This window comes from Mus caroli, unplaced genomic scaffold (genome assembly GCF_978045245.1).
Source record: "Mus caroli unplaced genomic scaffold, Mus_caroli_1 scaffold_2, whole genome shotgun sequence".
In the NCBI taxonomy this organism is placed as follows: Eukaryota; Metazoa; Chordata; class Mammalia; order Rodentia; family Muridae; genus Mus; species Mus caroli.
This window is the reverse complement of record NW_028227257.1, coordinates 164,178,285-164,194,108: the sequence shown is the minus strand read 5'-3', so window position 1 is coordinate 164,194,108 and position 15,824 is coordinate 164,178,285. Positions and strand designations below refer to the sequence as shown.

At 36.4% G+C, this 15,824-nt stretch overlaps 1 protein-coding gene across 4 annotated transcripts in view; it reads left to right on the top strand.

Moving 5' to 3' along the window:
- Plxdc2 (plexin domain containing 2) overlaps positions 1–15,824 on the top strand; it is a 395,182-nt gene that overhangs the window by 288,219 nt on the left and 91,139 nt on the right. For all 4 annotated transcript variants that reach the window (XM_029470933.2, XM_021154117.3, XM_021154114.2 and 1 more), the window contains 3 exons: positions 1,073–1,172; positions 9,796–9,891; positions 10,154–10,235. In XM_029470933.2, the coding sequence (XP_029326793.1) occupies positions 1,073–1,172; positions 9,796–9,891; positions 10,154–10,235 (278 nt within the window). The remainder of the gene's footprint in view (positions 1–1,072; positions 1,173–9,795; positions 9,892–10,153; positions 10,236–15,824) is intronic.

The following is a 15,824-nucleotide window of genomic DNA, read 5'->3' as shown; positions in this document are numbered from 1 at the left end:
TGTCACATTTTTTGCATGCATTCAGGAGATTAAAACTCAGGCTATCAAAAACCAAATATTTTTACCTTACAAGATGTTTCCCTGGCCCCTCAGATACATTTCTTATTAAACTATCCATGGATAGCCCCAATCTTTCTACTGGGGGATTTTCTAGTGCATTTCTCCTTTTTATTCCCTGACATGTTATTGAATATGGGCTTATTTCTGGGTTTTTGTTGTTTGTTTCTTGGGGTGTGTGTGTGTGTGTGTGTGTGTGTGTGTGTGTGTGTGTGAATCTAGTAATAAATACAGTAAGCCTGTTCAGTGGAATCTTTCCTAAATCCAGAACTACAAAGAAGTTCTAATTTGGAACTGATAATGTTTCATGTATCAATGTGTCCTAGGCTTTCAGCTGAAAATATAAGTATGTGCCATATCACAATCTTTAGCTTCCTTAACTTTCAATTTCAGGTTATGAGACCTGAGAAATTCTCTATCACCTTATAAGTTTTCCTAGGCACTTCCATTAAAAAAGCTGCTAGCATTACACCTGATTGACTTAACTATACATTTAAGCAGTCATGCATTATATGATTAGTATGGTCATCAGTGATAGCATGATTAAATATATTTTATTAATATCCTTATTTTTAATAGGTCTTCATGTTTATAGACTTGTAAACAGGAGCTTATATTTTTTATAAAATTAAATATAGAATAAAGTTTCATATGAAAACAAATAATAATAATAATAAATAATTTCTCTTACAGAAATTACAGTCAGTATGAGTCATGGTGTACTTGTGCATGATATTTTCATAGCTCCTAACAGCAATAATATCTCTGAGAATCTATTTTTATCACTATCAATTTGCCCAACACATGACCTGATGCTTTCTGTCACTATATCTCATTGTTAGCATTAAACAGATGTAATTTGAGACATTGACATCTATTTTCTGTGAAATACCATGTTTGTTCTCTAGTCACTTATCTCTATTATTTTATTTTATTCATTAAATATGATGAATACACCCCTATGCCTGAGTACCATTCTGGTCTAATACATAGACATCTTCTGCTTCTTTTCTAGATCCCTGTCTTGGTCACACAGATAAGTTCTACCAACCATCCAGTGAAAGTCGGGTTGTCTGATGCATTTGTCGTTGTCCACAGGATCCAGCAAATACCCAGTAGGTAGAAGAGGGGTAATTAAGAGCAGATTCTTCTATGGGGTTCAATTCTAAGAGCAATGACCTCAAATGGGTGAACTTCAGAAAAACTCACTACGCTAAAGGTTACTTATTAATTCTATTATGCGGTTTATATTAATAACTCTGGTTGGGTTGTTCTATCTCCATTACTCCTGAATTGATAAACTTAGTTAAAGAGAAAAGACAAGGTCCATATAAAGACATTTAAATGTGGCTGTTTTTAAGACTCTGGCATAGATGCTCAATTAAAGAGTTCTGTACTAACAACAGCAGTAGTAGCAAAATGGTTGTAAAACAGTGACAATTATTTAGTTGACAGTCCTACAGTGTCCCATATTTGTTTATTAACTTTTAATAATTTTATGAGAAAAATGGTTTGTGCCATTTTATAGTTAACATGTTTTATCAAACCAGGGAATTTAAGCAAATAAATATATAAATGAAACTGCATCTACCAGAGAAGACACATCTCTCCTTTTTGAAAATAATATTTTTGCTGATGCTGTTTATAATTTGTAGAGTCAAAAGACATTCATTGTTTGCACAGTTGTTCATGAATTCTGCAAATTAAAATGTTGCTAGGGATATGCATAGGAGTAGAGAATGCACTTAGTATGTGCAGAGGCCCTGTATTCATCAAAGCATCAAAACAAGAAAGAGAAAAGAGAAAGTTTTTGTGTTGGCTATATTTTGTGTGGTTCTGACCACCTTCTAAATGTTCTGATAAACCTCTTCTACTTTACTGCCAAAATAACCCTTCGGGTGCAAATCCTGGGAACGATTGTTTCTTCCCTCAAATATATTTATTTAAAGCAAGGAGTAGTAGAAAAGTTCATTTAGGAGGTAGATCATGTAGCTCCCCATTTTCAAGTCCTTCCTTTATTTCAAGCCCTTCCTTTATTTCATTAGGGGTTGACTTAATTTATCACATATGTACACTGCTTGGAACAGACTTGAAATGATTTTGTTTAATTATGTCATCTCTCAATTGCAAGAAGTAAATGGAGTGGAAACTAGGCTTTCCAAAGAGATGGTGTGACTGCTAACATTCAAGGGTTCTCCCAGCACAAGATGGCTTTTTATTTAAGTGAAGATTTTACTCAGTTAAGAACACGTATACCCTCCATCGGCTCTCTCCTTGTTATCTGAGAGACTTCAGTAGGTAATATTCAAGGAAAATATTAAATCAAAGCAGATTTTTCAGAAAATTAATTGCACTGAGAATAAAGCAAAGATGCATTCGTGTGTGTAAGGCAACATAAAGGCTTCCTGAGAGAACTCTTAAATAGGAGACTGAGCCCTGGAAAGTCAAGGTTGCCACTGTTGGGAGAGGATGTCTGCACATTCTCACTCTCAGTTAAATCAGGCATGACTCAGTCACTTATTCTTCGAGAAAAAAGGAGAACTCTGGCTTTGGCTTAATCATTGTTTCTTTCCATCTGTGGAAGGGGCTTATGTGCCACTTGCTCAGAAGGCAATGTATCCCCACAGCCATCCTGATACACTGGTTTAGAAAGAACAAATCCACCAAAGAACAAAATATTATATTCTAGAAAGATCTTTTAATATGTGATATTGTATTTGTGTTTTTCCTGATCAAATGACTGTGCTTAGAATTAGGCTCCTAAAATGTGATTTAGGAAGCAGGCTCAGGCTGTAAAATGATCATTTTATGGGAAAGAATTCTCTAAAATATTTATATTTTTCATTAAATAAATTGGTCAAATCCTGGTGAACCTTTTGAACAGATTCTGTATGCTCCTAGGATTCAGTATTCACTTCACAAACATTACCAAGCCTTAGAGCTCAGAGCCACTCCGTTCCCCAGCAGCTGCCTACTTGGAATGGCACCCACAGCTCTTGTTGACCTTACTATTCATTCTGCAGGAAAAAAATATTAGCCAAGAAGAAATGGAGTCTCTAATGCTCCCCTCCTCATGCTGTATCAGGCCATAATGAAACATGGGAATTGATGTGTTCTGCTTTATAATCATCCTAGGAGCAGGAAAATGTTACTCTCTTCAACAACGTATCCACACATTACTGAGTACAGCAGTCTGCCATATAAGCTCCTGTATAAGAAAAGCACAGTTGAATTTAATGATCAGCTAAAAGAGAAAATAAATACACACTTTTAAATGTCAGAATATAGAAAGCACAAGGTTTCTGTAATACAAAGCATGACCACTACCCCCATCCTCTAATCCTAGAAAATAAGGTAATCTCTAGAGATTCATTAGTTACTGCTACTTATGCTAACAGAATATAGGTGAATATTTAAGTCCCTTGCAAAATTATGTTAGGAAGTCTCACTATTGGGAACAATCCCTCTGTAGATTTTGTTTCTCCTCTTCTCACTGAGTGTATTTTGAGAATAAGCAATTATTAAACCAAGAAATGGGTAATTTTCTTCATTTCATAGTTAGGTTAACTCTCTAGTGATTCGTCACAGATGTCCCTTTCATGTTAACATTTGCTAACGACGTGGACTTGCTTCTCTCTCCTCACACTTAGTATTCCAATATTCAATTTTAACTTCTGGGGCTGACTGACTTTCTTCATCCAGCCTCACTGCCCCCCGCCCCCTCCCCTTTGAGCTAAACAAGGAATTCATTTCCTGAAATAGAAGTAGAAAATTCATAGTTTCCTGAAAAACAAAACCAAAGGAACTTAAAACTGTGAAACTTATTTTAACACACAAATAGTTTTAGCAAGGAAGCTTAACTATATAGCTGCTGGTCTGCCTGAAAGTTTTCTATCACAAACCCTGAGAGGGACAGTGTACAAATCTCTTAGCATATGTCTGTCTATGCTTTTCCTCATCAATATTATCTGTCACTTTTTAAGCTCTTTTCTATCAGTAATTCCTATGTCAAATATGTTGACCTTGCTTATGCTATCCTGTGCCTTTGTTCTATTATTATATTACACATCTCAATGAGGACACCCTCTAGTGTCCAGAAAAAAAAAAAAAAGAAACCTTCAGTTAATTTGTATAGCAATGTGTCTCAAAATTCCCTTGTATTTGAGCTCTGGAAGACATTCATTTGTACAAGTTTTCACATAGGAGTAATATTTTCCCATGTTTGGAGACATGACAACTGTTCCAAGGAGTTAGTCATGATTATGTAAAACAAGCTTTAGCTTTAATTCTCAAAGACATGATAGCAGAGCAGCACCCTGACCCAGAGCGGCTCCTTCCTTGTTCACCAGGTTCTACACGACCGGAAGCTTCTTCCATATGTAAATGTGACAGAGACACACTTCTATTTGCCTACTAAACCTGAAACATTAGATTTTACATTATACTTAATTAATTAATTAATTAATTTTAAGTTCAAGAACAACATGTGACAAATGGATGCCGTACTAGACATGGCAAAATAAACTTGTGCCTACATATATTTAAATCAAATTTTGACAGCCATGTATAATATTTACATAAATATTATTTTCAGTTTTAAAATAACTTAGGAATTAAATATGATTGATGATGAATTTTCAAGTATAAGTGTACCCATTCAACAGTAAATTTGAAATAATACATAAATAATTACATAAATAATAATTTATAATTTTGATTTGATGGTAGGGTACAGTCATTTGTAATTTAACAATTATAACTTTTGATGTGAGATGGAAAACACAAACAATTGTGTGATTTTTCTTTCTTCTAAATTATTTCACAGTGCTTGCATTTCAAGTGTTCCAGAAGAGCCTCATTTATTATTTTCAAAGTCCTCTCTTAAGTTCACTTAGGCCAGATCAGCCTATAAATCTGCAGTGAATGGTGTAAGCTGATCTCCATTCTATCCAAGTACAAAGCCTTTCAAAATTATTCATTCTGTAGAACGGAAAATTGCTTCCCTTTGCAGCACTGTACCACTAGCTCCTTTGATTCTCAGGCATTTGCTATCTCACCAAAGGGTCAATATGTGTGTGTGTGTGTGTGTGTGTGTGTGTGTGTGTGTGGTGTGTGTGGTGTGTGTGTGTGTGTGTGTGTGTGAGTTTGTGTGAAAATGTTCATCTGTGTGTGTAAAAGAATGTGTTTGTATGTATGAGTAAATATGCATGAGAAAATGTGTTTTTGTGTTTGAATGTGTGTCTGTTTCACTATCTGTGTGCTTGTGGCATATCTTCTGTGTCCATACAGAAAGCATAACAGGACAGGACATGTGTATCCTCCGCTGTCACTCTCTTCCTTATTACTCTGAGAGAGCCTGTCACTGAACCTGAAACTTGGCATTTCCTAGAGACCGGTTGTCCAGGCACTCGGGGATGTGTCTCTCTGCACACTCCCCAGAAAGGCTGATAAGCAGCCAGCCACAGCCATTTCCTAAGTGAGTGGTGTGGAGTCAGACTTATCTTTTGTGAATTATGCAAGTGCTCATGCACTATCCAATCTCCCAGCCCACAGAGGCGAATTTAAAAACAAACAAACAAACAAACAAAAAAACCCCACAGAACACAGAATTCGTTGGATGTTAGAAAACTCTAATTCCCCTATACTGGGGCATAGAACCTTCACAAGACCAAGGGCCTCTCCTCCCATAGATGATGGACTAGGCTATCCTCTACTACATATGCAGCTAGAGCCATGAGTCCCACCATGTGTTTTCTTTGGTTGGTGGTTTAGTCCAAGGGAGCTCTGGGGGTACTGGTTAGTTCATATTGTTGTTCCTCCTATGAGGCTGCAAACCCCTCAGCTCCTTGGATACTTTCTCTAGCTCCTTCATTGGGGACCCTGTGCTCTGCCCAATGAGCATCCACTTCTGTATTTGTCAGGCACTGACAGAGCCTCTGAAGAGATAGCTATATCAGGCTCCTGTCAGCAAGCTCTTGTTGGCATCCACAATAGTGTCTGGGTTTGGTGGTTGTTTATGGGATGGATCCCCAGGTGGGGTATTCCCTGAATGGTCATTCCTTCAGTCTCTGCTCTGAACTTTGTCTCTGTAGCTCCTGAAATGGTTATTTTGTCCCCCCTTCTAAGAAGGATCCAAGTATCCTCTCTTTGGTCTTCCTTCTTGCATTTCATGGAAGTGGGAGTGGGTGGGTTGGTGAGCAGCAGGAGGGGGGAAGGGATAGGGGGTTTTTGGAGGGGAAACCAGGAAAGTGGATAACATTTGAAATGTAAATAAAGAACATATCTAACAACAAATAAATAAATAATAATAAAAATAAAGAAAATATCCTATAAAAATGATATTTTTAGGGTATGAAAGGATATGAATACAAAAGTTGAACAAATTTTTATGTATTATTTGATTCCCAAAATACTCAATATGACTAATATGTTTGATGTATAAAATGCATTTATATAATTAAAAAAATTAAGAAAAAAAAAGAAAAGAAAGCTCTAATTCATAAACCTTAAACATCTGAGAACTTCTCTAGGGATGCCATAAACAAGAAACTTCTCCCTTGGAAACTCAGTTAAACTATTTCATTTAAATTTTTGTGTCTTCACTGACTTTTCATCTGAGCCCAAATATGCCAAGCAAGACCAAGTTTTTTACTTACTTAAATTGCTTTTTGATTTATTCACAGTAGTGAATTTATGTTGGTTATAATATAAAATCTTAACTACCATAGAAACAATTTTAACACAAGGTTAAAGTGCAGGCATTTGCATGTTCCTTTGCTCAATGCATATTTGCTGGATGCTGAGTGGGACAGAATAAATTGAAGTAAGTAAGCAAGTGTGAACATAAAGTGTTCTTATATCACTCAATCACTAAATGTAGTGCTTATCATTGAAGACCCTTCTCAGTAGCTGCATTATTCCATAAAGCAGGGGGGCACATGTTGATATCAATCTTTGCTGAAATTTGCTACCCAGTTAGAATTGTGCTTGTTTGTTAAATTATAATTTGATACTATATGCTTCTTTTACTTATATGTTTTTATTTCCCTCAAACTTTTACTATCATTTTATTAATTGCTTCCCTCAAGTATTTGTTTAATTTACACCTACCTACTACACAAGGATCATTGTTATTTTAACCAGCTTGGTTACCTCAACTTATAAACATGCTGGCATGTTAATTTTCCAACTGAATTTTGATATTGAAAACTTGCTTCTCAGTAGTTTGGACTAATGTGGTATAGAACAGACATCTAAATGATTGAGCCCTAAATGCTATCCACTCTTTTGAGTTTGTTTTGGGTTTGTTTTGTTCAACACTTGATTCTAAGGTTGAAAAACAATCATACTCTGTTCCACTAATTTCCATTTCGTGACGCGGTCATCTCTTTTTCTCTCTCTCTCTCTGAAAGAAATAATATAATTAATGGCAGGAGCCTAATGACACTCATGATTTAATGATATGAGATTTAATGACATGAGATTTAATGACATTGCAAGTGGGCATTACATAATCTTTCTCTAAGTCTTCGGAACATAGAGGTGTACTTTTCTAGGACCTGGAGAACTATGACACAGTCTGTGAGGATGCCACACTGTCTTCCTCTGCCAACCTTGATTCTAATTCTCTAGGCAGATAACTCCTGAGGGGGGCCAGGAAATGAAGCATATTTAAGCATCTGACTGGTGGTTGAGGAACAAAGGGGAAAGAAGTGTGGTTCTTTTCCCATAGGGCTGATTTCCTTTACACATGAGAAATTAACTGATAACACGTGACCCTTAGGCGTACGCAGTATCCTAAATCTTGCAATATACTGAAAGAACGATAAGGAAGTACCCAAGGTAAGGTATAAATGAGCACTTACTTCCGGGCCAGCCAGGTTTATGCTGTTTTATTTAATGTTTGACTGACAATTTCTGAAAGTACAACATAAAAAAAAACCAAATTTCATAGCTAACACATTAAAATGTTTTTCTACGTGCTTCATTTTGTAACAACTAATACCAAAGTCTGTTACTATCTTATTGGGTGGGAAACTTCTAACTGTTGAAATAGTATCCTGGTTTTTCTTTATGTTTACTTTCCCTGGGCCTCCATGCTGTATATGAGCCTTATGATGTACGGGACTTACTGTTCACAAGTCCTGAGTAGCTGGTCCTGAGGACTGGGATCAATTTGGACTGGAAAACAAATACATGATATAATCATTTGGAGCCAATCATTGAGCTTGGGAAATGCAAATAAGAAAATGGTAGCAAAACATGTGTTGGACAATTCCAAGGACTATGATAGTTAGTAAATATTAGGATAGGGCAATACAAGAAGTTACCATTATCTTCTCTCGTGAATATTTGCTTTGAATGCAGGAAAACAAAGAAAAAGAAGCCACTGGTGGGGGTGGCTGTGGAAAGGGATAGGAGTCGTAGAGTTTCTGTGTAAATGAACACATTGTTCCTACCCTGTTACTGGTCATACTTTCTCAAGCCAATAGTGCAACATTTACACATTGAATCATATTGCCAGAATATCTCCATCACTGAACTGTATTTTCTCTTGGTGTTACTCTGTTAAACTTTATTTTGTTTTCTAATTTGTAAAGGCCATTCATTGATAAGTATTATAGTCAAACTTAAATTTTTCTAAAAAAAATTGTAAGATAGTAATTGAAGGAATAAACATTTATTGTGGCTTACTTTCTGGAAGACGCATGAGCTAAATACATTTCTGAAATGTTTTTCATTTCATATGAAAGCTACCAGCCTTGGCAGGGCCAACCAGTGAGTAAATCCCTAATGAGTTGGTTTTTTTTTTTAACAGAGTCCTCTCTCAAATGTGACAGAAGCAACCATTTGGAAACTGTCCTTGACTGTCAGGTCACCAAAACAAAATGATTCTCATTAATTTTAGCCTTGTTAAAATCATCTCCTGTAAATAGTTGATGACTGTACAGGCAATTGAATCCCCATCCTCACTACTGCCACGAGCTGAGGTTTCCAAAGCAGAATATGAATGAACAGTGTACTGACGTGTTAAAATCAGTGAATATGATGGGCATTTCCCACGTGTCTGCAAAACACACAGGAAAGAAATATATTAGGAATGCATGCTAAAGACAAAATGTGATGATCTGATTCCTTACTTCAAGGAAATGTACATCATCAAGAAGTGATTATTTTTTTCTAAATACTGAGGAAGTTTTTCCTTCCTCAGTTATTAATGATTGAAGAGAATATATATGATTCTTTCAATTATACCAAAAATAAATTAATTTGATTAGTCTCTTTAAACATTGTTTTCCAGTCTCATGAGTAAGACGAGCTTTTCAGTGAGTGACATAATGAATAAAATATATATACTTTCTCACCTAGGACAGCTTCAATTTAAAGTCAGTGAAGAACAAGATAATTACAAAATTAAACCCCTATATACTATACATATATAACCAAAAGTGTCTTTTATCAATTCTGTAGGAAGTACAGATTGTTACATATGGTATTTCCCTGAGTGAGCAGGCCTCCCACTCACTCTACCTCCACATGATTGACCTTAGAGGATCCTTGATAGGTTTCCATATTTTGAAGGATTTGACCCATAGATTTTCAATGGCAAAATGAAACAATTAAAGCTGATGTGGCTTTGTTCAGGAATGGGTAGCACTTGCATGTCTATTATTAAGATGTTCTTGCTTATAACTGGAGAAATATTCAAAGCTGACTCTCCTCTTGTTATTTTTATAGATGTTCGAAGAAGAACAATTTATGAATATCACCGAGTAGAACTACAAATGTCCAAAATTACCAACATCTCAGCTGTGGAGATGACTCCACTCCCCAGTAAGTCAATTTCAGAGAGTGAGATGGGAAGAATATTTTTCAAGTTTGACAATCTGATCTGTTTAATAAGTTGGAGTTATAATTATTGTGTTCAGCACATAGTCCTAGTCATGCTTGTCCAGCATGAGACTCCTGACCCTGGGTGTGCACAGAGGCAGGTGTGGTCTTTAGTGTGGCCTCTCCCCTCCTCACTGTCCCCTCCTCACTGTCCCCTCCTCACTGTCAGTGAGTCTTGATGACGCTGTGCTCTCCTGTTTCTTAGCATGTCTCCAGTTCAATGGTTGTGGCCCTTGTGTGTCCTCGCAGATTGGTTTCAACTGCAGTTGGTGCAGCAAACTTCAAAGGTAAAGCAATAATTTATAAATACCATATTTTATAACTTCAGAAAGACTTGTTCCCTATAGACACTAAGAGATAAATTTTGTATAGATCCTGATTTGCATCAGTGTGAATATGTGTGTGTACATATATATATATAGCTAGCTAGCTAGCTAGCTAGCTAGCTAGATAGATAGATAGATAGATAGATAGATAGATAGATAGATAGATATTAGATATGAACAAATAGGCATAATTAGACAGGCTAACATGTAAAACTAATGTGCTTGTAAAAAGAGATTTCAATTTATTCTTTTGTCAAATGATTAATATGACTAAGAATATCCATAGTCCATAAGACCAGAACCTGATATAGATGTATAATTTTCTACAGGGATTGATGAACATGCTAAACCTTGGTCATAATTTCATCCCTTATTCTACAGAAAACATGGCATGAATTACGTTTTCCACAGCAGTGATATATTTCAGTAATCAAATACACATTCTTAAAATTTTCCCGATCAAGTAGCTGAATGGTCACTAGTCAATAGTACTGATGGTGGCTGAAGTTGACATCACCTGGCCATCCAATGATTGAAATGTGTGTGTCCCTTTAGTCTTGTACTCTAATTGACTTGAAATTTAAAATGGGTAGGTTACTTGTGTCAAAAATATTTACTGTTTTTCTTCAGAGGTAAAGAAGATTGTTCAATCTCAGGGGTTTTAAAGAAGTTGGAGAGTGTGAGATATATTTAACACTGAAAGCAGATTGCTGCTCCTCAAAATAATGGATGGACATACTCTGAGCACAAACTTGAATAAACTAGTCAGATTGAGCTGACTCAAGGAGGATTGCAGCTCAATGGTTTGTTTCTGGGGAAAGCAGAATGCATTAGTTCTCCAGAAGAACAAATGATGAGAATGAATATAAATTATAAAAAGGGCCGTATTAGATTGGCTTATGCAATAGAGTATAGGGAGTTCCACTATGGATGTCCAATGTTAAAGGAGCAGAGAATCCAGCTATTTTGCCTATGATGCTGAATGTCCCAGTAGTCCAAGTATGATTCTGAGGGCCTAGGTATTATTAGAGAGCAGCTGCCCTTTGTGTATGATCAAAGGCAAAAGAAGCTTGGATTTCATGGTAACAACAGAAAACACTATAGGGTCTATACCTCACCACAAACCCCAAAGGCAAGCAGGCAAGCGACCATGATTTTAATAAGATCCTAAGTGCCAGGGCTGGGTTATTACCCCACTTTTAATTATTCCTGGGAATACCCTCTCCAACCAGCCTGGAGGCATGTCTCATAGTTGATTTTAAATCCAAGCAAATTGACCATTGGGGTTACCCAGTATGCACGACTGTAGAAGATTAATACCGAAGACTGCTAAGAAGTCACTTGGGCCAGGTGTAGTGGCATACACCTTTAATCTGAGCACTTGGGAGGCAGAGGCAGGCAGATTTCTAGTTCAAGGCCAGCCTGGTCTACAAATTGAGTTACAGGACAGCCAGGGCTATACAGAGAAACCCAGTCTTGGAAAAAAAAAAAAAAGAAGTCACTTGGTTCATTGAACCATTGTGCACATCAAGTATGTCCAAGGTGCATGAAAAACAGTAATGAAGAACAGGAGCCCTGCACCCAGGTGGAGTTACAGCCTCCATCTTTAAGAGTCTATAAAAAGCCAACTTCTCCCTCCAGATGATGTTGCTTAGTGGCTTGCTAGATAGAGGAGAGATGCTGTCTTTTCATTCATTTGCTGCAGCATTTCTACCATGCTAAAAGCATGTTAAAAGACATGTTAAATATTACTGAAGGAATAAAGAGAATGCACAATTTCATGACAATAAGAAAATTTTTATTTCATTTTATTACTTTTATTTTTTTTTTACAGTTCATTCATTACCTCCTCCTGGTCTGCCCTTCCACATTCCACATTCCATTCCTCCTCCACCCCGGCCCACCCTCTCCCCCTTTTCCAAGAGGATTTCCTCACTCCCCACCCTACCCCCATCTCCAACCTACCAGGCCTCTCCACTCCCTTGGGCCTCAAGTCTCTCAAGGGTTAAGTGCCTCTTCTCTAACTGAGGCCAGACCAGACAGTTTTCTGCTGTATATGTGTTGGGGGCTTATCAGCTAGTGTATGCTGCCTGATTGGTGGTCTAGTGTCTGAGAGATCTCAAGTCTGGGTTAGTTAAGACTATTGGTCTTCCTATGGGGTCGCCCTCCTCTTCAGCTTCTTCCATCCTTTCCCTAATTCAACCATAGAGGTCACTTATGGTTGGGCCCATTGTTTGGGTGTAAGTATCTGCATGTGCCTCAGTTAGCTGCTTGTTGGTCCTCTCAGAGGATGCTATGCTCCTATCTGTAAGCACATCATAGCATCAGTAATTGTGTCATACCTTGGAGCCTCCCCTTCAGATGGACCCCAATTTGGACCAGTCACTGGACCTCCTTTTCTTCAGTCTCTTCTCCATTTTTGTCCCTGCAGTTCTTTTAGACGTGAACAAATCTGAGTCAGTGGTTTTGACTGTGGGATGGCAACCCCATCCCTCCACTTGGTGCCCTGTCTTTGTACTGGAGGTAGATTCTGTAATTTTTCTCTCCCCAGTGTTGGGCATTCCATTTTTACCTGGCTAACTTTAGAGTAACCACTGCATAATTGCAGCTGGAGCATTGTTTATGAGAACATTAGTTTTGTTTTCAATTGAACTGTTGTACCAGGCATTTCCTTTGAGAAATGAATTTCAAATAATGAAAAACCAAGCAGACAGTTAATATTTTTCTATGCAGATATTAACTGAGCTATATATGTAGAGTGGGCAGAGCCACTATAAATCAAAGATTGATATATATATATATATATATATATATATATATGCTAAGATTTTGTAAAGATCACAAGCATATCAGAAATTATTCAAAATTTGTTTAGATACTGACTTCTGAAGTAAAAAAATGCTAAAAGCGATTAAGTGAAAGTTACTTATCAACCACATCCATAGCTACTTCAAGACCGAGCCATCCCAAAGCATCACCATTAGGGTAAGGGTTGCTGGTATTAGCACATTTGTTCATATCCTGTGCAGGTGTGTTCATGGTAAAGACCATATATAATATTTCCCTTTAGCGCCTTTGTCTATAAATATATTGATATTATATTATCTAAGTAATAAATTATGATTAGTCTGGATAAATAAGTCATGTGTAGGTTTTTCTGGGACTTAAGGATGTTCCAGGATAAGAGATTTTCTACTCCTAAGGCCAGAAGTTCTGTGGGAAAGCAACACAAGTTCATGACCCTTATCAGCTAGGATGGTTTTGTTTAGGTTAGTTATTTGAAATAGGGTCTTACACTGTAACCTGGGGTAGTCTTGAACACTGTATCATTCTGCATCAGTTTTCTACATAGTAGGACAGCAGACATGTATCATTTTTGGATAATTACAATTTCTGCCTAAAATAATGTTTAAGTAAATGAACATTTTGAAATATTAACTAGAAACATACCAATATTAACTGCTTTTAAAATATGCATTCTGTTGAGATACATATTTTAAATTTGATGAAAGCAATTTTCAGGCAAAGCATACCCATAGGTTGAAATCCACTTCGACTGTTAGATTTTTCATTTTGTTGAGAGATTGCTCAGCCAGATAGCATGCTGAAGTGTTTACCAGTATTATGTTTAAGAGTACATTTTAAAGGAATTCATTGTCAGAGGAAGCCAAGGTACTTCGGCTAAGATACTTCTTTGAGGTTTCCAGACTGGTAGGTGATAAGTCTGGGCATTGAATTTTAATCTCTGTGACTTCCAGCTTTGGATCTTTCTAGCTCACCTGGTCTGCTTGCATCTGACAGTTGAATGTGTTAAGCAAGCTAATTTTAAACAGGTGCATCCTTAATGCTGCAAGAAAATTGGATGACTTTTCAAAATAGCATATATAGAGAGGCCTTATGCCTAAGACCTGTGCATATTATTTACGACATAGCAAATGTGATATAGGTAGTGATTCACGGGATTCTGCTGACTCCTACCACCACAAGTATGTGTTTCTACATGTTACTGGCTAGTATCGTGTTGAATATGGAGCTCAGATTTAAAATATCAGATTCAGTTTTAATTTTGAGCAACCCAGTTATATACATTCCAAAATGGCTCTCATTAATTGGTTTAACTATGGCTCATTGCCTTTTATTCATGTTAATTTCCCCACTGCATTTTACTAATTTCTCCATAGACCTGTAAGCTTCTAAACTCGGTCTTGCTTTCCAGCATTATTTCTGCAGACTTTGGTACATTTATGGAAAAAAAAAAAAAAGAACACTAAACAAAACAAGGGATGTGTTAGATAAAGTAGCACAAATGTCTCCCTGATTGTTTGATCCCACTATTCTTTCTTTCTTGCCTGTGCTCATTAAGCCTAGACTGGTAATAGGCAACTAGCAATTACTCAACTCTCAAATTGAGCTTGCTCAAAAAAAAAAAGATTTAATTTAATTGTTTTGTTTATTTCCATTAATTTCCACTTTGAGGAAGCAAAAATTAAGACGAGATATATGCCATGGCTGGCCCAATGTCTAAGAGGATTTGCATTACAAGTACACATAAGGAGATCCAGTATTGAAAGACATTTATGGAAATACTTAGCTCATGTTTTTCTAAGGAGAGGTGTGTTTATTGAATTGAGAGAATTTGAGTTAATCATTTTAATTTTACCCTGTATCATTATGTCACATAGTCAAGAATAAAGTCTCTAAGTTCCTGTACAAGACTATATATTGAGTAGGACAGAGGGGATGGAGGAGAAGGGAGGAAGAGAGGAAAAGAGAAGAGCATGAGGGAGATAGGGAGGAAAAGTAGGTGAAAAAGAGAAAAAGAAGAGAGATTCAATTCACTAATAGAATTTATGTTTTGTAATTGGGAGACAGTCTTTGAACAAATACTTGTAGAGTGAATAAAATATGTGCTATTGGGAACTATGATAGGAGAAACAAACAGAGTGTGGAGAGCAGATGTATAAAACATTTTAAGAAAAGAGTTCTACTGACTTAATTTTTATTTGATTTTTAAAGTTAGCCATATAAAATAATAGTTTCATTATCATCTTCTTATGTATATAGATCATTGTACTTTCCTCAAATTTATGTCTGATATCCAATTTTACCCCCTTACTCAATGTGCTGATCACCTCTCTTCCCAAATACTTTTCCATTCATGTCACATAATATTTATATGTGTTTATATCAATATTAATACATTATATATATGGTTCATAAATATAATATGTATTTTAAAACTAGGTTCTGCAGAAGAGAAAACACATTTGTCTTTTGTGTTTTCTTTGTAACCCACTCCTGTCCCATTTTCTTTTTTGCACCTTTAGGGAGATATTTACCCTCAGATCATTTATCCTCATCCAAAAATGAGCTTTTAATTAAAATATATTTTGATGATTAAAATATTTGCTTATTTTATAGCACACCACTTACCTTATCAAACCAGGCACTGATTAAACAATGAGAAGTCACAATAGTCAAGTACTGATCAAAGCCATAGCTCTTGTAGAGCTCAAAGTCTAATTTAGTAAACTAGAAAGTAAATTAATT